We start from the raw sequence: 23,823 nt of genomic DNA, 5'->3' as shown, positions 1-23,823 counted from the left end.
ACCTTTTAGATGTAACAGAGAGTGGGATAACAGCTTCAAGACTGCACTAACTACTGAAAGTTAAACTAAATTCCTGGTTCTGCGGGAGCTTTACCGCATCCCTTCATGCTGCTTCTATTGTTCCAGCTTTTAAAAAAAACCCAAGGCCTCACAAGCTGTTAACCTTATTGGCTTGGTACGGACTTGTCATCTCTGTCTCAACCTCTCTTCATAAAAAAACTAGGACAAAATACACTGCTGAAAGCTATAATGTCTTTACACCAACCATCACTTTAAGTGTTTATTCCCGTCACCATTGGCACCTTGTAGCAGCAGTGTGTAATACATGCATGTTTTGCTGCAGCAAATTGTCAAGACTCCTGTGACAGCACATTTCAAATATGCGATGCCTAAAAGTGCATATGCTTCTGGTGCATGCATGGTCCTCTCCACCTGCAAGATCCTCTCCAAGTCACAAACTTTTATAATTTGGAAATACATTCCCAGTCCGTCGATGTCACAGGTCAAATTCTGGAATTTGCTTTTTACCAGCATGGGTGAAGTGCAAAAACTGCAGTGTTTTACAAAGGCAGCTTACAACCTCCTACTCAAGGACAGTTTGGAATGGGAAGCTAGGAAGGAGATGGCAGAGCCTTTGGCTTTGATCTTTGTCGTTATTAGAATTATAATTTACAATTAAAATCCCTACAGTGTGGAAACAGGCCCTTCAGCCCAACAAGTCCACACTGGCCCTCTGAACAGTAATCCACCCAGACCGATTCCCCGACTCAATATTTACCCCTGACTAAAGCACCTAACCTACACACCCTTGAATACTATGAGCAATTTAGCATGGCCAGTTCACCTATTCTGCACATCTTTGGATTGTGGGACGAAACCAGAGCACCCGGACGAAACCCACACTGACACGGTGAGAATGTACAAACTCCATACATACAGTCGCCCAAGGTTGGAATCAAACCCAGGTCCCTGGCTCTGTAAAGTAGCAGTGCTAACCACTGAACCACTGGTACCAGAAGACTGGTGGATGGCAGATGTTGTCCCCTTGTTCAATAGAGACAACCCTGGTGGACCAGTGACCCTTCCTTCAGTTGTTGATAAAGTGTTGGAAAGGATTATAAGATATAGGGCTTATAATCACCTAGAAAGGAATAACTTGGTTAGGGATAGTCAACATGGTTTTGTGAAAGGTAGGTCGTGCCTCACAAACCTTATTGAGTTCTTGGAGAAGGTGAGCAAGCGGTTGATGGTATTTGGATTTCAGTAAAGCATTTGATAAGGTTCCCCATGGTAAGCTATTTTAGAAAATATGGAGGTATGGGATTGAGGGTGATTTAGCAGTTTGGATCAGAAATTGGCTAGTTGTAAGAAGACAGAGGGTGGTGGTTGATGGGAAATGTTCATCTTGGAGTTCAGTTACGAGTGATGTACAACAAGGATCTGTTTTGGGGCAATTGCTGTTTGTCATTTTTATAAACAACCTGGATGCAGGTATAGAAGGATGGCTTCATAAATTTGTGGATGACATTAAAGTCAGTGGAGTTGTGGACAGTGCGGAAGGATGGTTCAGGTTACAGAACTGTAAGTAAGTAAGTAAATAAGTAAATAACATCAGTAAGCTGCAGAACTGGACTGAGTGGTGGCAAATGGAGTTTAATGCAGAAACGTATGAGGTAATTCACTTTGGAAAGAGTAACAGGAATACAGAGTACTGGGCTAATGGTAAGATTCTTGGTCGTGTGGATGAGCAGAGACATCTTGATGTTCATGTGCATAGATCTCTGAAAATTGCCTCCCAGGTTGATGGGGTTATCCAGAAGGCATACAGTGTGTTAGCTTTTATTGGTAGAGGGATTGAGTTTCGGAGCCATGAGCCATGTTGTAGTTGTACACAGCTCTGGTGCGACTGTATTACATACATTTTGGGTCACTGCATTATAGAGTCATAGAGTCGTAGAGGTGTACAGCATGGAAACAGACCCTTTGGTCCAACCCGTCCATGCCGACCAGATATCCCAACCCAATCTAGTCCCACCTGCCAGCACCAGGCCCATATCCCTTCAAACCCTTCCTATTCATATACCCATCCAAATACCTCTTAAATGTTGCAATTGTACCAGCCTCCACCACTTCCTCTGGCAGATCATTCCATACCTGTACCAACTTCTGTGTGAAAACGTTGCCCCTTAGGTCTCTTTTATATCTTTCCCCTCTCACCTTAAACCTATGTCCTCAAGTTCTGGACTCCCCGACCCCAGGGAAAAGACCTTGCATATTTACCCTATCCATGCCCCTCATAATTTTGTAAACCTCTATAAGGTCACCCCTCAGCCTCTGACGCTCCAGGGAAAATAGCCCCAGCCTGTTCAGCCTCTCCCCATAGCATAAATTCCCCAACCCTGGGAACATCCTTGTAAATCTTTTCTGAACCCTTTCAAGTTTCACAACATCTTTCCGATAGGAAGGAGACCAGAATTGTACACAGTATTCCAACAGTGGCTTAACCAATATCCTGTACAGCTGCAACATGACCTCCCAACTCCTATACTCAATATTCTGACCAATAAAAGAAAGCATACCAAATGCCATCTTCACGATCCTATCTACCTGTGACTCCACTTTCAAGGAGCTATGAACCTGCACTCCAAGGTGTCTTTGTTCAGCAAAACTCCCAAGGACCTTACCATTAAGTGTATAAGTCCTGCTAATATTTGCTTTCCCAAAATGCAGCACCTCAAATTTATCTGAATTAAACTCCATTTGCCACTTCTCAGCCCATTGGCCCATCTGGTCAAGATCCTGTTGGTAATCTGTGGTAACTCTCTTCGCTGTCCACTACATCTGGTGTCATCTGCAAACTTACTAACTGTACCTCTTATGCTTGCATCCAAATCATTTATGTAAATGATAAAAAATAGAGGGCCCAGCACCGATCCTTGTGGCACTCCACTGGTCACAGGCCTCCAGTCTGAAAAACAACCCTCCACCACCACCCTCTGTCTTCTACCTTTGAGCCAGTTCTGTATCCAAATGGCTAGTTCTCCCTATATTCTATGAGATCTAACCTTGCTAATCAGTCTCCCATGGGGAACCTTGTCGAACGCCTTACTGAAGTCCATGTAGATCACATCTACCACTCTGTCCTCATCAATCCTCTTTGTTACTTCTTCAAAAAACTCAATCAAGTTTGTGAGACATGATTTCCCACGCGCAAAGCCATGTTGACTATCTCTAATCAGTCCTTGCCTTTCCAAATACATGTACATCCTGTCCCTCAGGATTCTCTCCAACAACTTGCCCACCACCAAGGTCAGGCTCACTGGTCTATAGTTCCCTGGCTTGTCCTTACCACCCTTCTTAAACAGTGGCACCACGTTTGCCAACCTCCGGTCTTCCGCACTTCACCTGTGACTATCGATGATACAAATATCTCAGCAAGGGGCCCAGCAATCACTTCTTTGGCTTCCCGCAGAGTTCTTGGGTACACCTGATCAGGTCCTGGGGATTTATCCACCTTTACCCGTTTCAAGACATCCAGCACTTCCTCCTCTGTAATCTGGAAATTTTGCAAGATGTCACCATCTATTTCCCTACAGTCTCTACAATCCCTACAGTCTATGGAAAGGATGTGGAAGCATTGGAAAGGGTGCAGTAGGGATTTGAGTTGAAGAGTGGTGCTGGAGAAGCACAGCTGGTCTAACAGCAGGAGGAGCAGAAGAGTCAACATTTCGAGCATAATTTCTTGATTCCTGATGAAGAGTTTATGCTTGAAACGTCAACCCTAGCCAATGATATATATGAAACTGAGAATCTTTTGAGTTGGCCGATGTATACCATATGACCAACGTAATTTCAATAATCTCATGTTCTCTGCAGAGCATCTCATTAAAAGAGTGTTAATTGAAATAAAGCTGTGTCTAATTAATTGTAATGATGTAGAAGAGCTGGTGTAGGACTGCGGTGGGAAAAGACAGAGAGAGAGAGAGAGAGAGAAACAGAGACAGAGAGGCAGAGAGAGAGAGAGAGTGTATAGTATTGTGGGGTCACCTGTCTTGTGACATGAATCCAAAATCCTGATCAAAGCTACCAACCTCTGCTCGGCCACCTTGCATTGTTGCCTATTCCAAAGTCTGTTTTGGAGGACAGTCACCTGAAGATCCGAGGCCGAATGTCCCTGACCGCTGAAGTGCTCCCTGACTGGGACAGAACATCCCTGTCTATTGAATGTTGTGCGGTGCCCATTCATCCTTTGTCGTAGCGTCTGCTTGGTCTTGCTAATGTACCATGCCTCAGGGCATCCTTGCCTGCAGAGTTTGACTTAGACCATGTTGGTCGAGCCACATGAGCACCTGCCACATCCATGGTGGGTGGTGTCCCAATGTGTAATGGTGGTATCTGTGTTGATAATTTGACATGTCTTGCAGTGGATGCCATGACAGTGTTGTACAGTGTTGTGGTCGATGTCATCCTGAAGGCTGGACAGTTTGCTGCAAACATTCATCTGTTTAAGGTTTGGTGGTTGTTTAAAGCTGAGAAGTGGAGGCTTAGGGAAGGTCTTGGCGAGACGCTCATCCTCATCGTTAATGTGTTGCAGGCTGCAAAAAATGTGGTGTAGTTTTTTGGCTCCCGGGAAGTGCTGGAAAAGGAGACAACCCTATCGGTTGCATTCTATGTCTATTTCCTGAGGAGATCATTACGGTTTCTTGCTGTGGCACGTTGGACCTGGCAGTTGATGAGTTGAGCATTGTATCCTGTTCTTATGAGGGCATCCTTGAGCACCTTCAGGTGTTTGTCATGTTCCTCCTCATCTGAACAGATCCTGTGTATGCTCAGGGCTTGTCCGTAGGGGATGGCTGTTTTAATATATTTAGGGTGGCAGCTAGAAAACTGTAGCACTGTGAGATTATCCATGAGTTTGCGGAGAGTAAGATACTGAGGTGCCCATCCTTGATGGAGATGCATGTGTCCAAGAATGAGGCAGATGATAAGAAGTAATCCATAGTAAGTCTGATGGTGTGATGAAACTCACTGATGTCACGGTGCAATTGTTTCAGTGACTCCTCGCCATGGGTCCAGAGGAAGAAAATGTTGTCAATACATCTGATGTATAGTATTGATTGGAGATCCTGTGCAGCAAAGAAGTCTTGTTTGAACTAGTGCATGAAAATGTTGGCATATTGGATTGCAAATTTGGTCCCCATGGTTGTTGCGTGTGTCTGAATGAAGAACTGGTTGTCAAAGGTGAAAATATTGTGGTCGAGGATAAAGTGGATGAGTTGTAAGACGGTGCTCAGAGATTGGCAGTTGTTGGTATTGAGTACTGAGGCTTTTGCAGCGATGTTGTCATCATGGAGAATGCTGGTGTAGAGAGCTGAAACAGCCATTGTGACGAGAATGTTTGACTGGTCCGTGAGTGCTGAGTTTTTTGGAGGACATCTGTAATGACAAGTGTTAGAGGTCCCCTGTACAATGGGCTTCAAGATGCCCTCGACATAGCCAGAGAGGTTCTCACACAGGTCCCATTGTCTGATACGACGGGACATTTAGGTGTGTTGGCTTTGTGTATCTTCAGAAGGCAGTAGATGTCCCCTACGCAAGCAGTACATGGGATAAGAGCACGTAGGGAACCCAAAAGGACTGGATCAAAAGTCTCGATCAATGTGTTTCGTTCACTGGTGTGTTCTTTCGTCGGATCGGCTGGTAGTTGCCTGTATAGATCCTGGTTATTCAGTTGTTGGTACACTTCCTTGCAGTACTCCGTTTTATTCTGAATGACAAAGACTCCTCTTTTATCTGCTGGTTTAATGACAATGTTGCGATTGGTTTTGAGAGCCTGGATGGCACTGTGTTGTGGTTGGGTGATGTTTTGCTCTACCTTATTGATGTGGCTGGTGAATCTGGCATTCGCACATTTCCTGACAGTTTGAGCATACATTGTGAAGGGCCAAATTGATTGCTTCTTTGGTCGCTCATTCACAGATCTCTCTGATGACTATTCTGGTTTGTCGGTTGGTTCGCTGCTGACATCTTGCAAGAATTCCCGGAGCCTCATTCGTCTGATGAATTCCTCCGTGTCAGCTGCAAGACCAGTGGAGTTCATTTTGGCAGTGGGGCAGAAATTGAGCCCTCAGCTGAGAACTTCATTCTCTGCTGGTTGAAGGGTGTGGTCCAGATAGTTGACAATCAATTTCCCCGTCGTGATAACGTTTTCAACTGTGGCACCAGGGAAGGCTTGGCTGGTGGTAATGCTAAGTTTCTCCAGTTTCTTGTCCTTGGTGTACATGTATGTGGTGTAGTTCTGTTGCCTTTGTCTGCTTGGCAGTGTTGCATAACTACTGCTGGATGTTGATTTCAAGGTTATGGCGCCTGCTGTAGAGCTGGTGCACGAGATGATTGAGGGGTTTGTGAGAGGTGCAGTGGCAAAGTCCCTCAGGGTAGTCTGTGTTGTAGGTCAACTTGAATGAGTTCATGGTCCGTAATCCTTTTGGGACCTTTCCTGCTTTCTTACATTTCTGCAGAAACCTGATGTCTGTGTCGATATGCACAATCTTCTTGGAGATCCTCTCCACTGTGAGCTGGTAGTTAGTGGTGTCGATGGGACCCATGATGTGATAGAGGTGGTGTTGGACTGGGGTAGACAAAGTTAAGAATCACACAACACCAGATTATAGTCCAACAGGTTTATTTGGAAGCACTGCTCCTTCATCAGGCGGCTGTGGAGTCTAAGACACAGAGTTTATAGCAAAAGATCACAGTGCCATGCAACTAAAATGATATATTGAATACACCTGGATTGTTAAGTCTTTCATCTTTTAGAATGGATTGCAAGTTTCTGTTCATTCATGTGTTAAGCCCAGAACTTCTTTTAAGTCACCTTCTCAATATAACGTAAGGTTTTATAACAAAATGTGATATCTCAGCTCAAACAAAGAAGCACCGTGCTGTCCATAGGATTTTTTTTAATCAATGGATCAATTAGACCAAGGAATTACTGGCACTCGGTGGCAGTCTTGGGGGAGCTATAATTCTGTGGGGCCATCCTGTGAGGGCTTGCCAATCATTCTGGTTGTCAGGTAATTTTTCCTTAATTTCCATTATTAAAGGAACAATTGCCCATTTTTCCAGGCTTGTGGTAATTTGTTGGCAGAGGAGTGACTACTGGCTATTCCTTCAATATATGGCAAATTTGAAGGCAGTCTCCTGAGGATAAAAGGCCTTTGAACCCAAGGTTCTACGCCTCAATGAGGGTAACTCTGCTACCACCAATTGTGCCTTGGCCCTGTAGACACTGCTAGACAGATTCCTCTCTAATTGTTGGGATGTACCTGACTGGCGCCAGCATAGGAATGAATTTATTTCTTCCTTCATCTTATAATGGAGGCACTATCTCATTCTCCTTACAACCTCAAAAGAAGTCACCTCTGTAGATTTGCCAGTCCTCTGTGTTGCTCGTGAGAGAGCTAGGCTGCTGTTTTCAACTTAGGGTAAGCCTGGCAGCAGAATCTTAATTGGACATTGCCGAGTACTGTTGGTTACTATTTGTGGACTTGGCATCTGCATTTGGCCCTGACACTAGCATTGTCCAATGCTAGGAAAATCCTAACCTTAGCCTTAAATAAAGCAACCATCTAATTAAAGCACTTGTTGGTCAGCTACCATTTCCACTCTCACTCTTATATTCATAGAAACAGAAGAATGTAGAAAATAGGAGCAGGAGTAGGCCATTAGGCCCCTCGAGCCTGCTCTATCGTGCATAAAAGTAAGGTTGATATTGGTTTTACAGTAAAATTGCATGTGATTCAGAGTCTGTCTGTTGTGAACATTTTCACCATAGTTTTTTGGTATAAAAGTGGCATTGTTAAATCTTGTGATGTATTTGCAATCACAAATTCTTATGCTAATTTGTAAGCATTTCTTTTGCGGATTTTAAAATATATTTGATATACAATCTCTCCTGAATATTGTCCCTGCTTTAAATGCAATAGAAGTTTACAATTTTCATTTTGGAAAAGGTTTTGGATTCTATAAAATAGAAAGGAGGACTCACCCCTCACTTCTGTCATTTAAGTTTATTGAAGACAAAATGTGTTTTCATTTTGTGTTTTATGTTTTTTTTATCAAAAAAGAGAAAAAATAGTGAATTCTTTAGATATATTACTTTCATACCACTATATTCCATGTAAGGAACATAAATTCTGTTTGGGAAATTGTTTATTAACACATATAATAATTCACTAATATCAAAAACTCACATGTAAATGTTTCTTTGTTGTCATTTGCTGTTTTCAATATATTAGGATTTCATATTTATTATATAAAAATTTTTAGATGTTTACAAGAGAACTATGTTTTGATTACCAAGGTTGTGAAATTAGTTTCTAGTACAGATTATATTCTTCAGTTTAATTTATACATATTCAGTAGATGACCTTGATGTTTATCACGGCCTCGAAGGAAATTATTCCACAGGATCAGATCAAAAATAGTAAATAAGATGACATGTTTGAATTTATGCAAATTACAGCCTCAGCAGTGCTAGAAGACCATTTGCCATTTAATGAGAGAAGACTTGATATAATTAATTCTTGATGTACAATTATGAGCACATATCAGAACATAGCTACAATGTGATATGGAATGAAAAGGACAGTCTCCAAAAACTTGCATGATGCTCTGTCATCTGAGACTGTACTTCATGAGTGCAGGGTGAAGGTCAAAGAGCTATCTTAACTCCATCAATCCTGTGGACAGTTACAAATGACCTTTCACTTTCTATAAGACATTCAATATTCTGAATTGTAGGGATACATTTTTCTGTGTTTAGAAAATGGAGAAATAAAAGCCTTTCATGCTGTTAAAGGTGCAGTTACTGCAGGATCTTCTGAACGGTTCATTCACCCTGTGCGCTGATAGAAACTAATATCTAATTTACACCATCTGAGTCACATTCTGAAAAATTGCATTTCGACAGTTGTGAGTGAAACCATAGGTAAACTTTCAGCATATAGAGTGGGTTATTAGTCACTACATCAGACATTTCATCATTGTGAATAGAAACATGGAATTTGCGCATTTTTATGTATATCTTGTGTTGAAACATTGGAAACCAAAAATGCAGTCCATTGTTCAGCACTGAATTATTTTCAATATATGTATAAAAATTGCAGCACTTTACTAGGTATAGGTGGGCCAGATTTTTATACATTAAGATGGTAAAAAACACTAAGGAAAAATTGTGCATGTAAATTATATTTCTTTATGCTTTATAGATTCATCAGAAGGAAAACAAATTGTGTGCTTTGCAAAAACAGTTAGTGGAGGCTCAAACTCAATACTCGGCCTGCTATGAGGAGGTAATTATGTTATAAATAAACTTCAGAATCTTTTCTCATGACTTAGTGTTTTTCATGCATCAGTTTACATAATTGAGTATCTTTTGTGTTGCCCATCTGGATAGAATAAGGACATATTATCAATCAATTTTATGATAGCCCAGATTTCGTTAGAGCAGGTCATCAGATGGCGGATGTTGTTCAGTAGACTTGTTTGTGTATATTTAGTTTTTAATAATTTTTACTCATTGACTTTCTGGAGCTACAAACTGATAAAGGTCAGCAAAGGCAAAAGGAGCAATAGGATCTGGCAATTAGATTACATTACAGCGTGGAAACAGGCCCTTCGGCCCAACAAGTCCACACCGACCTGCCGAAGCGCAACCCACCCATGCCCCTACATTTACCCCTTACCTAACACTATGGGCAATTTAGCATGGCCAATTCACCTGACCTGCACACCTTTGGACTGTGGGAGGAAACCGGAGCAAACCCATGCAGACACGGGGAGAACATGCAAACTCCACACAGTCAGTCGCCTGAGGCGGGAAATGAACCTGGATCTCAGGCGCTGTGAGGCAGCAGTGCTAACCACTGTGCCACCGTTTCTTCAACTTCCATCTCTGGGAAGTTGAAGAAACATAGGGCAATCAGAAAATTGTGAATTGGGGAAATTTGAACTGATGAGGAAGTTAAATTAAAATGAGTGAATTCATTATCAACCAGGCAAACAAAGATATATGTAGATTGAGAAGAAGGACTGGATTATTGAATCATCGAGTCATACAGCACAGAAACAGACCCTTCAGTCTAATTCATCTGCACTGATCAGATATCCCAATCTGTACTAGCCCCTTTGCCAGCATTTGGCCCATAATCCCTCTTAAACCTTTACTATTCATTTACCCATCCAGATGCCTTTTAAATGTTGTAATTGTACCTGCCTCCACCACTTCCTGTGGCAGCTTGTTCCATACACACACTACCCTCTGCATAAAAGAATTACCCCCCAACACCTATGCCCTTTTTAAATCTTTCTCCTCTCACCTTAACCTATACCCTCGAAAAAAAGACTTTGGCTATTCATCCTATCCATGCCCTCATGATTTTACAAACCTCTATAAGGTCACCCCTCAGCCTCTGACATTACTGGGGAAAATAACCCTAGACTATTCAGCTTCTCCCTATAGCTCAAGCTCTCCTCTCCCAGTAACATTCTTATAAATCTTTTCTGCACCCTCTCAAGTTTAACAACATTTTTCCTATGGAAGGATGACCAGAATTGTATGCAGTATTCTAAAAGCGGCCTCCCTAATGTCGTGCACAGTCACAATATGATATCCCAACTCCATTACGTAATGTCCTGACCAATGAGGTCAAGTGTACCAAATGCCACCTTCACCATTCTATCTATCTGCGATTCCTGCCATTTTTAAGGATTAAGAGAGAGAAATTAAAAGTAAGAAAATATTCTTTAAATTTCCTAATATGGTCTGCAACCCAAAGTAATAAATCTTCATTTTCTGGTCAAGAGAGGCTGCTTGGAAGTGATTTACATTTATCACATCAGTATTGACCTATGTATACAGTTAATTCTAAGATTTTTGTGCTGAGATTAATAGACATATTTGGCACGTCAATCAAGGCTCAGGAAACAGATGCAGAGTTAAATAAGACAGCTCACACTGAAGCTGAGGCTGAAGGAGTTCAGGAGTGATATTGCATTAAACTGGAGTTCTGACAAGGAAGTGGAGATATCCTCACAGATCTTTGGACAAAGAATGGAAAATTAACAATCAAATAGCGGTACTGCCCAGATATAATAGTGAGATATTATGGTTAGTGCATGAAATTCCAATGGTAGAATATATAGGAATTTGGAAATGTAAGCGTCGCTGAATAGTTATTTTATTTGGTCAAGATATCATTAAGACTTAGTGCAGTTCTGTAAAATGTGTCATAAATATCAGGTAGTAGGAAAATCTCAACATTTAATTAAACCAGAACCATTGATATCCATGCAAGATTTTGAAGAACCGTTTATTCATGTTTATAAATTATGTAGGAACATTACCAAAGTGAAAATAGAATATTAATGTATCTTTGCCATTATGAATCTGATAATTGGATTTCCAAAAACTATTTTGTTAAGGGCTATCTATTTTTAATGTAGTAGTGGAAAAGTTAATTCAAGTTTTGTTTACTTGTTATGGACTACCAATTGAGATACAAGAATCAAGGTTCTAACTTTATGTCTGATGTTTTCTGCAAAATCATTCGTAGTCTGGATATAAAACAATGAAAATCAACTGTTATTAGCTGCAAATATAGGGTGCTTTGGAGAAATACCATCAGATTCTCAAAACCATGATCAAGGCATAAGATCATAAATATTCTCAGGATTGGGAAAAAGGAATAGATTTTTTTCACCATTTGCTATCAGTGGTTCTTCAAATAAATCTACTATGTTTAGTCCATCTGAATTGATTTATAGTTATGAGATCAGAGGTCCTTTAAAATTGATGAGGGCAAGTTCTTGAAACAAGATAAATTCTCCAAGCTAGATTACATGTCAATGTTTCTAGAAAGTGTCACAGAAACCATGCAGAGTAACACACAAATATTTTAAGATCTCAGAAGTGAAAATGAATGGACAAACATTCAGCATCTAGAATATTTCACGTGCAAGATGAAGTATTTATATTGTTACCTTTGCATGGTGAACCTTTGAAAGAGAAGTTCAGTGGTTCATACAAAGTAGTTAGAGTTAGTAAAGTAGCTATTGTTGATCATAGGAAGAAGAACCGTTATATCACATACACGTGCCGAAAAGGTATCAATATAGGAAAAAGAATAAGGAGGAGCAGGTGTGCCAGGTGGTAAGAGTACTGCACGATGAAAGAGACAACAAGCAGGAGATAGTAGGAGAGGTAAACAGTTCTCAAAGCCAGTCTCCATTGCTTTGATTAGCTAACATAGAAACACTGGGATAGTTCGACGCGGAGTTATCATATTTAGACTTATTTTCTTCCATCAATTGCTGTAAGCTGTTGCCTTTAACCAGTAACTAAGAGGCCTTGTTGTTAATGTACCAGTCATCATGCACCTCCTGTGAAGTAATGAAAAAACTAAATGGAGATTGAAGAACAGAAAGATCTGACAAAATAGTAGGAACATCTCAATGAACCTTGTGGACTGATGCTATTGAACTGTGTTTTCCAAATTTATACAGAACATAGAGCATAGAACAGTACAGTGCAGTACAGGCCCTTCAGCCCACGATCTGTGCCAAGCATTTATTTTAATCTAAGGTCAACTTAACCTTCACACCCCTCAATTTACTGCTGTCCATGTGCTTGTCTAGCACAGCTTAAATGTCCCTAATGTCTCTGACTCTACCACTACCACTGACAGTGTATTCCATGCACCCACCACTCTGTATGTAAAGAACCTACCTCTGACATCTCTCCTTTACCTTCCTCCAATCACCTTAAAATTATAACTCCTTGTGACAGCCATTTCTGCCCTGGGAACAAGTCTCTGGCTCTCTACTCTATGTCTCTACCTCGTACACCTCTATCAAGTCACCTCTCTTCCTCCTCTCCAGTCTGATCAACCACTGTTCATAAGACATGCCCTCCAGTCCAGGCAGCATTCTGGTAAATCTCCTCTGCACCCTGTTTAAAACAACTACATCCTTCCTATATTGAGATGACTAGAACTGGACACAATATTCCAAGTGTGGTCTAACCAGGGTTTTATAGAGCTGCAGCAAACTCTCGTGGCTCTTAAACTCAATCCCCCTGTTAATGAAAGCCAAAACACCATATACCTTCGTAACAACCCTATCATATTGGGTGTCAACTTTCAGCAATCTGTGTACGTGAACCCCAAGATCCCACTGTTCCTCCACACTGCCAAGAATCCTATCTTTAACCCTATATTCAGCATTCAAATTTGACCTTCCAAAATGAAGCACTTCGCATTTATGCAGGTTGAACTCCATCTGCCACTTCTCAGCCCAGCTCTGCATCCTGTCAATGTCTTGTTGTAGCCTGCAACAGTCTTCGGCACTGTCTACAACACCACCAACCTTTGTATCATCGGCAAACTTACTAACCCACCCTTCGACTTCTTCATCTAAGTCATTTATAAAAACTACAAAGAGCAGTGGCCCAAGAACAGATTCCTGCGGGACACCATTGGTCACCGACCTTCATGCGGAATACTTTCCATCCACTACACCTCGCTGTCTTTCCGCCAGCCAATTCAGTATCCATTCAGCCAAATTTCCCTGTATCCCATCCTCCTGATTTTCTGAATGAGCCTACAGTGGAGAACTTTATCAAGTGCCTTTCTGAAATCTATACACCAGATCCATTGATCGACCTTCGTTAGCTTGTCTCTTCACATCCTCAAAGACCTCAATGAGGCTTGTGAGGCATTACCTGCCCTTCACAAAGGGCTGATGAAGGACCTTTGCCCGAAACATCAGTTTTCCTGCACCTCAGATGCTGCCTGCCCTGCTGTGCTTTTCCAGCACCACATTCTTGACTGTAATCTCCAGCATTTGCACTCCTCACTTTCACCTTCACAGAGCCATGCTGACTATCTTTAATCAAACTATGTTTTTCCAAATAGTCATAAATCCTATCTCTCAGAATCCTTTCCATTACCTTGCGAAACACAGACGTAAGACAGACTGATCTGCAATTCCCATGGATTTCCAATTCCCTTTCTTGAACATAGGAATAACATCCACCTCCCTCCAATCATCCGATACTACTCCCATGCAGATTGATGATGCAAAGATCATCACCAGAGGCACAGCAGTCTCGTTCTTTGCTTCCTGTCGTAACCTTGGATATATCTGGTCAGGCCTGGGGACTTATCTATTGTTCTCACTAACAACAAGGTCTCTGTATCTAGTGAATACTGAAACAAAAAGCATTTTTAGGGCCTCCTTACCTCTTCAGATTCCAGACACAACTTCCCTCCACTATCCATGATCAGCCCTACCCTCTCTCTAATCATTCTCTTATTCCTCATGTAAGTGTTGAACACCTTTGAGTTTTCCCTAATCCTTCCCACCAAGGCTTTTCTGTGCCCTCTCCTAGCTCTCCTCAGTACATATTTGAGTTCTTTCCTAGCTATCCTGTAATCCTCAAAAGCTGTGCCAAATCCTTGCTTCCTCAACCTTACGTAAGCTTCCTTCTTCCTCTTGACGAGAAGCTCCTCTTCTCTTGCCATTCGAGGGTCCTTCACTTTAACATTCCTTGCCTGTCTCAGTGAGACAAAGCTATCCAACACTCGTAATAAGTGCTCCTTAAACAGCCTCTACATTTCTGTTGTGCATTTCCTATAGAACAATTTTCTCAATTTATACACCACAACTCCTGTCTAATAGCAGTATAATCTCCCCTCCCCGCCCCAATTGAATACCTTCCCATACATCTGTTCCTCCACGCATAAATTTTTTTGTTTGTATCTGCCTGCATGTAGATGTTTTAAAAGAAGCTTAGCATATTAATTAATAGAGTTATCATTGATTTTTCATAACTGCTTACTTGCAATTAGAATGCACTTATTAATAATAAGCAATAGCTCTTATTAAGTACAAAAACTTTCCTTTCTCTGTTAACTTGATACCAGCAAACAGGAGGATCAGGGGCTTTATGTGCTTTGATTAAATTATTAACTTTCATACTGACTTTTTGTGCATAGTGGAGCTTGAGAATCAATGCATACCAGGAGCAGCATTGAGCATACTTGGAAATGTTCACCTAGTTTTTGGATTAATGGTGCTGGAAGAGCACAGCAGTTCAGGCAGCATCCAAGGAGCAGCAAAATCGACGTTTCAGGCAAAAGCCTTTTACCCAGTATTCACCTAGTGAAGATGCACTTTAGTAATACTTGCATGCCTAACAGAAGAAGCAACGCATGATAGCTAGAGCTAAATAATTCCACAACCAATGGATCGGAGCAAACTCTGCAGTCATGCCATGTTCAGTCATGTCTGCAGAGGGCAACTAAAAAAGTAGTAAGAGGGGAGAAAATAAAATAGAAATGTAAGATAGCTAGTGACAGAGAATAAAATTGTAATTCTGTTAGCTATGTAAAAGGTAAGAGAGAAGCAAGAGTGGACATTGGACTGCTAGAAAACTTAGCTGGACAAGTAATGCGGAACAAAAAATGGCGGAGAAATTAAAGGGGTACTTTGCCTCAGTTTTCATAACGTAAGGCTCCAGCAGGATGTCAAGACTTCAAAAGAGTCAGGAGCAGAGGTAAGTGTAGTGGCCATCAAAAAGGTGAAGGTGCTGCAGAAGCTAAAAAGTCTGAAGCTGGATAAATCACCCTGACTGGATGGACCACGCCCAGAGTTCTGAAAGAGATAGCTGAGGAGATTGTGGAGGCATTGATGGTGATTTTCAGCAATCACTGGACCAGGGAGGATCCCAGAGGACTGGAACATGGCCAATGTAATACCAATGTTTTAGAAGGAAGGGAATGGAAACCAGGAAATTATAGTTTTGCTAGCCTGACCTCATTGGTAAGACTTTAGAATCCATTATTAAGGATGAAATTGCAGAGTACTTAGAAGTGCACTGTAAAATGGCCTGTGTCAGCACAGCTTTGTCAGGGGTGGGGGTGAGGGGGGAGTGTAAAGCCTGACAAATCTGTTAGAATTCTTTTATGAGATAATGTGCAAATTAGACAAAGGAGAGGTAATGGATATAACCCATATTCCCAGAAAGCTCTTGACAAGGTGCTGCAGAGGAAGCTGCTAAGTCAGATAAGAGTCGAATGGTGTTAGTGTCAAGGTACTGGCATGGACAGAGGATTGGTTAACAGGCAGAAAGCAGCGAATCGGTATGACGGGGTCTTTTTCAAGATGGCAGCTGGTGACAAGTGGAGTTCCACAGAGGTCTGTGTTGGGACCATAACTATTCACATTATACATTAACAATCTGGTTGAAGGAACTGAGGGCATTGTTGCTAAGTTTGCAGATGACACAAAGATATGTGGAGGAACATGTAGTGTTGAGGAAACAGGGAGGCTGTGGAAGGACTTGGACAGGCTAGGCAAGTAGGCAAAGAAGTGGCAGATGGAATACACTGTGGGAAATGAGAGGTTATACACTTTGGTCGGAAGAATAGATGTGCACAATATTTTCTGAATGGGGAAAGGCTTCAGAAACCTGAAGAACAAAGGGACGTAAGTATCCTAGTTGAGGATTTTCTTAAGGTTAACATGAAGGTTTCATTGGCAGTGGAAAGGCAAATGCAATGTTAGCATTCATTTCAAGAGGGCTAGAATGCAAGAAGTGGTGGTGTATTACTGAGACTTTATAAAGCTTTAGTTAGATTGCATTTGCAGGATTGTGAATAAGTTTGTGTCCCGTATCTAAGGAAGGATATGTTGGCAATGGACAGGTCCAGAGGACGTTTACAAGAATGATTTCAGGGTTGAAGAGTTTGTCATATGAGTATGGTTGAGGACTCAAGGTTGCACGGTGGCTGAGTGGTTAGCATTGCTGCCTCCCTGCACCAGGGACATGAGTTTGATTCAACCCTCTGGAGACTGTCTGTGTGGAGTTTGCATGTTCTCCCCCTGTCTGCATGGGTTTCCTCCAAGTGCTCGGTTTTCTCCCACAGTCCAAAGATGTGCAGGTTAGGTGGATTAGCCATGTTAAATTGCCCATAGTAATCAGGGATGTACAGGCTTGCTGGATTAGCCATGGGAAATGCAGGGTTACAGGTAAAGGATTGAGTAGAGAGGTGGGTCTGGGTGGAATGATCGTCAGAGGGTTGGTGTGGGCTCCTTGGACCATATGGCTTACTTCCACACTGTAGGGATGCTATGGCTCTGGGTCTGCTCTTGATGGAGTTTAGAAGGATGAGGGGGGAATCTGATTAAAACTTACAGAATACTGAGGGGCAAGAATGGTATGTTACCTTCCAAGTACTCAGGTCAAGGACTCAAAAATTAACTGATATAATTTTAATATATAAGACAGAGATGGAGAAAATTCTTAAAGTTTATCCAGAAGAATTGATAGCCAGTACCTAGAAAGCTGAACAAAGGAGGGGACAGTTCTAGACACACCCATTTTCAGAGTAGTAAATAGTGAAGAGGATAACAATAAACTTCAAGGGGTTATCAATGGATTGGTCAGCAGGGCAGAGCATTGACAAATGAAATTCGAACAAGTGAAGTAATGCACTTGGGAAGGGTTAGGAAGACAAATAATTACACTATGAATAGTATGATCTTGTAAAGTACTGAAGAGCAGGGGAACTTTGGTATGAAAATCCACAGATTCCTGGAGGTAGCAGGGAAAATGGATAAAGAGGTTAAGAAGGCATATGAGATGCTTGGCTTTATTAGCTAAGGCACAGGATATAAGAGCGGGAGGCTAAGCTGCAACTATAAAATGCTGGTTAGGTCTCAACTGGATTACTGCAAGCAATTCCTCGTCACCACTCTATGACATGATGCAAGGGTACATTGGGGATTTACCAGGACGCTGACTATACTGAAGGGTGTGAACTGTGAAGAAAGATCGGATAATTGGGTTTTTTCCCTTAGAGAAGCCAAGCTTAAGTGGAGCATGTAAAGAGGTGTCTAAGATTATGAGGACCATCGATAAGTGGATAGGAAGGCAGTTGTCTGTTCAAGGTGTCAATAACCAGAGTCAAAAATAACATAGAAGGTTAAGAGAAGGGTTAAGAATTCTTTTTTTCTCTCAGTGTGTGTGGAATCTGGACCTCAATCTGTGAAAGAATGATTAAACCAGAAACTCTCAAACTATTTAATCACTATTTAGATCTTCACTTACATTTCCATAACCTCCATGACTATGGGCCAAGAGATGAAGAAAGGAATTGGTGTATTCAAATCATTGTTGCCCAGAGTAGACACAATAGGCTTTTGAAAATTCACTCAAGGGATGTGGGTTTCGGTGGCTGGTCGGCATTTATTGTCCATCCCTAGTTGCCCTTGATGTTGAGCTGCCTTTTTGAACTGCTGCAGGCCATGTGCTGTAGGTTGGCCACAATGCCTTTAGAGAAGGATTTCCAGAAATTTGCCCCAGCGACAGTGAAGGAGCGGTGATATATTTCCAAGTCAGGATGGTGAGTGGCTTGAAGGTGAATTTGCAGGTGGTAGTGTTCCCATGTAACTGTTGCCATTGTCCTTCTATATGGAAGTGCTCATGGGTTTGGAAGGTGCTGTTTAAGGATCTTTGATGAATTTCTATAGCACATCTTGTAGACAGTATGCATTGCTGCTACTGAGCATCAGTGGTGGAGAGTGTGGATGTTTGTGGATATGGTATCTTTGACCTGGGCTGTTTTGTCCTGGATGGTGTCAAGCTTCTTGAATGTTATGGGAGCTGCACCCATCCAGGCAAGTGAGAAGTATTCCATCACACACCTGACTTGTGACTTATAGATGGTGGACAGGCTTCGGAGTCAGGAGCTGAGTTATTTGCCACAGCATTCCTAACCTCTGACACGTTCATTAAGCCAGTGTTTATTTGATGAGTCCAGTTGAGTTTCCGATCAAAGGTAGTCCCAGGATATTGATAATCAAGGAATTCGGTGATGTTAGCATCATTGAATGTTTAAGGGCAGTGGTTAGATTGTCTCTTATTGGAGATGATCAAGCCTGGTATTTGTGTGATGCGAATGTTCGTTGCCACTTGTCAGTCCAAGCCTGGATGTTGTCCAGATCTTATCACATTTGAACATGAACTGCTTTCGTATCTGAGGAGTCATGAATCGTGTTGAACATTGTGCAATTATCAGTGAACATTCCTACTTTGGACCTTATTAGATTAGATTTCCTACAGTGTGGAAACAGGCCATTTGGCCCAACATGATCCTCTGAAGAGTAACCGACCTAGGCCCATTTCCCTACCCTATATTTACCCCTGACTAATGCACCTAAACACTATGGGTAATTTAGCACGGCCAATTCACCTGCCCTGGCACATCTTTGGAATGTTGGAGAAACCGGAGCACCTGGAGGAAACCCACGCAGACATGGGGAGAATGTACAAACTCCACACAGACAGTCACCCGAGGCTGGAATCAAACCCAGGTCCCTCCTGCTGTGAGGCAGCAGTGCTAACCACTGAGCCACCATGCCGCCCAATGATAGAGGGAAGGTCATTGGTGAAGCAGCTGAAGATGATAGGCCTAAGAAATTACATTGAGGAGCTGCTGCAGAGATATCCTGGAGCTGAGATGAACAACACAACCATCTTCCTTTGTGTCAGGTATGACTCCAACCAGTGGAGAATTTGTCCCTGTTAACCATTGATTCTCGTTTTGCTGGAGTTCCTTAATGCTACACTTGGTTGAATGTGGCCTTGATGTCAAGGACTGTCACTCTCACCTCACCTCTGAAATTCAACTCTTTTGTCCATGTTTGAACAAAAGTTGTAATGAGGTCAGGAGCTGAGTGGCCCTGGCGGAACCCAAACTGTGCATCAGTGAGTTGAATATTCTCATCTCTCCATCTACGTAACCATCTCTTTGCAGCTCCTTTGTGGCCTCTTCACAGAGTACATTCCCATCCATCTTTGTATCATCAGCAATGGATGCATTATTGTCAGTGTCTTTATCTCAGTCATGAGTGTAGGTTGTAAATGCTCAAGTCCTGCACTGATCCTGATAACATTTAAATAATTAGGGTCTACTATCTTGATAATGTCCCAATTGTCCATGCTCCCTTTTTTCTGGTGAATCCTTTGTCCATGCTAATATGTTTTCCCCAACCCTATGTGCATTTACCTTCCATATTAGCCTTATTTGTTCTGAAACCTTTTAGCTTATTTGGACTTTCAACTAACAAAAGTCTTAAGATATGCTTTGGTGCTGTCTCTTAAAGATGGTGTGTTGTTTGACACTGTTTCTGGAATATCACTATTTTATGCTCATCTTCATCACTTAATACTTACGTTTCTGACAGTTATTTGTTAATTTTATGCTGAAATAAATTATCCCAAATTACTTTAATAGGCAGAAGCAATGTGGGCTGATTAATGAACGGTTAATTCCAGCTGTCTTATTTTACAAGCATTGCCCACAATGTTTGGGATAGTACGAATAATGAATATGTGCCTTTTTTTCACCTTTAGTCCTTTTTAGATTAAGCAATATGCAGAATGTATTCTGCTCTCTCCTCCTCCTTGGGCAAAAGTGCACTCTAAAAGGATAGCCACCCTTAAAGAGATTTTCCAGTCATATACTTACAGTGATATTTGAAGTTTGAAGAACACCAAATGGAACAGAACAAAATCTACCTCTGCTAGCAGCTCTAACTCCCATCCCCTGTGGCTTTCCAAGAAAAGCAGCTCCTCTGAAAATGTCTAATCATAAATATATGCTGTGAGAGACAGTTCAGCTCATTTTAATATTCATGACAATGTCACAGAAACAGGAGCACTTCCACTGACACATTACAAGGTTTTATTTTCACATACTAGCATTTAACTATCTGAAACCATAGAAGGTCCTTCTACCTTGTCAAACAAATCAGATTGCTTATTAATAGAGATGTAAAACAGGAGACAGGTACACAGACTTCAGAGTCTGACTGTTGAGAACTCTACTTGATTCATTACAAAATATGATTCTGCTGTTGAAGCCACAGATGATTGCAAAAGATTATAGCATTTCAAATCTCTCAAAGGTTGGTGGTGTAAGGAAATAAACTCTTCATTTTGAGCTTTCCACTTAATCTTTGTGTAGATTCAATAATTGAGAGATTACATTTTAGGAAATTAAATGATGTTAGGATAATGTAGTGATTTTGTGATGAGCATTAATAGAATGCATAGCTCTGTAACAGGACTTGTATCATCAAGCCTTTGTTGATATAATTCTCCATATGAGCTACATAGCCTAATTCTCTTCTCTTCCCTTACATTTTAATTCTCTGAGCAAGCAACTGTCCAATTCACTCACAGGATAATTTGTAAGCACTGTTTAAATTACCTTTTGTGTCAAAGAATCCTCTGCCAGACTTTCCCTTAGCCCTTGAATGCCTGTCATAGCCCAGTTCTTTCCCTTTGTACCATGAGGCACTCAACAAGCTCATCTTATCCTTAAGAACTTTATCCTTTGGCCTTATTGGCCATCAAGCTTCCATTCCTGTCTGTGTACTCTCTGACATCATAAATATTTCCCTTTTCTCAAGTAGTGTCTCACTTTCAAATTAAACTTCATGTGACCCTCCCTTACCTCGCAACCTCTCAAATCCTCTATGTCTGCTGTTGCTCTATCTCCAACCTTCCTCTATTCTTCTAAGTTCTTGATATTAATGTTATCCACCAAATCAATGCCCATCTTTTTCACAGTTAAGTATTTGACTATTGCTGAAAAAGATATTTTGTTAAAGTTTCTGTCTTGGCTCCTCAGGACAAATGGAAACATGCAAATTTCAAACATTTGCAATTTACACCACAACACTTTTTTTCGCTTTTAGTATAAAATACATAAATTATTCTGATGGTTTGAAATTTGCAATGTTGGATTGGCTCCGATGAATGTAAGATATAAAGTTTCAGAACATGTCTCTCTTTTCAGCCATAATTGAATTCCGAACTCTCAAGCAACAATTTGCTCGGTTAATCAAGATTTTGTTCCTATCACAGTACTGAAGTGACCTCATAATTGACAGCTTATGAAATGGTTGACTATTCTTATGTCTTCTGGTTGCTCCCTTATCTTCCTTTCTGCATCAATTTGAATTTATCCAAAATGAACCTGTCTATATCCTAACTCACATGCAGTCCCATTTAGCTATCACACTTGTAGTCACAGAATAACTTCGACTTTAGCTAAAAAGATGCATAATTTTTAAAAATTTTCAGTCTCACATTCGGTTCCCTCTATAGCACACCACTGCTCATTCCTATGACGTCTTCCAGCCAAGAAGTTTATGTTCCTTTATCTCTGGACTTTTTTGCGTCTCCAACTCAATTCCTTTTGTCTGTACGTCTCCTTTGTTCATTTGGCGTCACTTTAAGCCTGCTTGCACTCCTGAGAAGTTTACTACAGTAAATGCTCAATGTCAATGCAAGTCATTGCTGTGATTATAGTGTATCATCCCTTCTTGACCCCTCTGCATCTTTTGATATGACAAGCTTACCATATACCATCACTTTTTTCTCTGTTGCTTAATGGAATTACCTCGGTTGGTTTCATTCTTGCCTGTCTGGCCATAGCCACTACATCTCCAACAATGATTTATTTTCCTTCTACTGCATCATTGTCTCCAGAGTTTCACAGAGATCTGGATAGCAGCTTCCTCTTCCTTATTAATTCTTAGTTCTTGCTTACATTAGCTGCAAATGTAGATGTTTTCTACATTTAGACTGAATTAACTCTACCTCCCCAGCAAATCCCTCCGTTGTGATAAAGTTGCACTGCCGACATATTTAAATGAATTCTGAATGTAGCCAGTGCCAACTGTGTTGCTCAATGCTACATGTGCCTGCAGGAGACTTGATAACATGTCGATCTAGATCTACTTAGACACAGGAAGTGCATTGTAGAGGAGAGGCATATTGTAGCAACAACCAGTCACAAAATGATTACAGTATAGAATTCTGTCATTCAGCTCACGGAGTCAATGCTGCATCTCTGTTGAACATTCCTGTTGGTCCCACTCCCCCACTTTATTACCACAACCCTGCAGGTTGATTTACCTCAAATGTTCCTTTTTAAATTGTTGATTGTCACCAATTCTACAATCCTTCTAGCCAGCAATTTCTAGATCATCACTACTCATTGTGAAAAAAAATGTTCTTCCTCACATTCCCACATATCATTTCCCAAATCTTAAAATCTATGTCTCCACAAATCTTGTACCGCAAACTTCTGGGACAGGTTCACTTTAGCTACCTCATGTAAACAGGAGGCTTCTAAATAAGATAGGAGCTCATGGTATTAGGAGCAAAGTCCTGGCATGGGGAGAGGATTGGCTAACTGAGAGTAGGAGTAAAGAGTTCTTTCTCAGCATGGCAGCAGGTGACTAGTGGAGTCTGCAGGGATCTGTATTAGGACCATAACTTACAACATACATGAATGATCTGGACAAAAGAACTGAGGATATTGTTGCTAAGTTTGCAGATGACACAAAGATAGGTTGAAATATTGAGGAAGATTAGAGTGGTGCTTAAAAAGCACAGCGCGTCAGGCAACATCCGAGGAGCAGGTAATTCAACATTTCGGGCAAAAGCCCTTCATCAGGAATGGCTGATGACGGGCTTTTGCCCGAAACGTTGATTTTCCTGCTCCTTGGATGCTGCATGACCTGCTGTGCTTTTCCAGCACCACTCTAATATAGACTCTGATCTCCAGCATCTGCAGTCCTCACTTTCGCCTGAAATATTGAGGAAGTCAGGAGACTGCAGAAGTACTTTGACAGACTAGAAGAGTGGGCAAAGAAGTAGCAGATGGAAGACAATGTGGGAAA

The 23,823-nt window shown here is 41.3% G+C and overlaps 1 protein-coding gene across 18 annotated transcripts in view; it reads left to right on the top strand.

The window, feature by feature from the left end:
- Nucleotides 1-23,823, top strand: part of LOC140477439 (uncharacterized) — a 520,360-nt gene that overhangs the window by 231,710 nt on the left and 264,827 nt on the right. For 17 of the 18 annotated variants that reach the window (XR_011960730.1, XR_011960729.1, XR_011960728.1 and 14 more), the window contains one exon: nt 9,270-9,353. The exons of the other annotated variant lie outside the window; for it this stretch is intronic. Coding sequence is in view for 13 of the 17 variants with exons in the window: in XM_072571355.1 (XP_072427456.1) it covers nt 9,270-9,353 (84 nt within the window). In the remaining 4 variants the exon portion in view is untranslated. The remainder of the gene's footprint in view (nt 1-9,269; nt 9,354-23,823) is intronic. 18 annotated transcript variants of the gene reach the window in all.

This window comes from Chiloscyllium punctatum, chromosome 5 (genome assembly GCF_047496795.1).
Source record: "Chiloscyllium punctatum isolate Juve2018m chromosome 5, sChiPun1.3, whole genome shotgun sequence".
Lineage (NCBI taxonomy): Eukaryota > Metazoa > Chordata > Chondrichthyes > Orectolobiformes > Hemiscylliidae > Chiloscyllium > Chiloscyllium punctatum.
The sequence above is the reverse complement of the archived record's forward strand: the minus strand, read 5'-3'. Positions and strand labels throughout refer to the sequence as shown.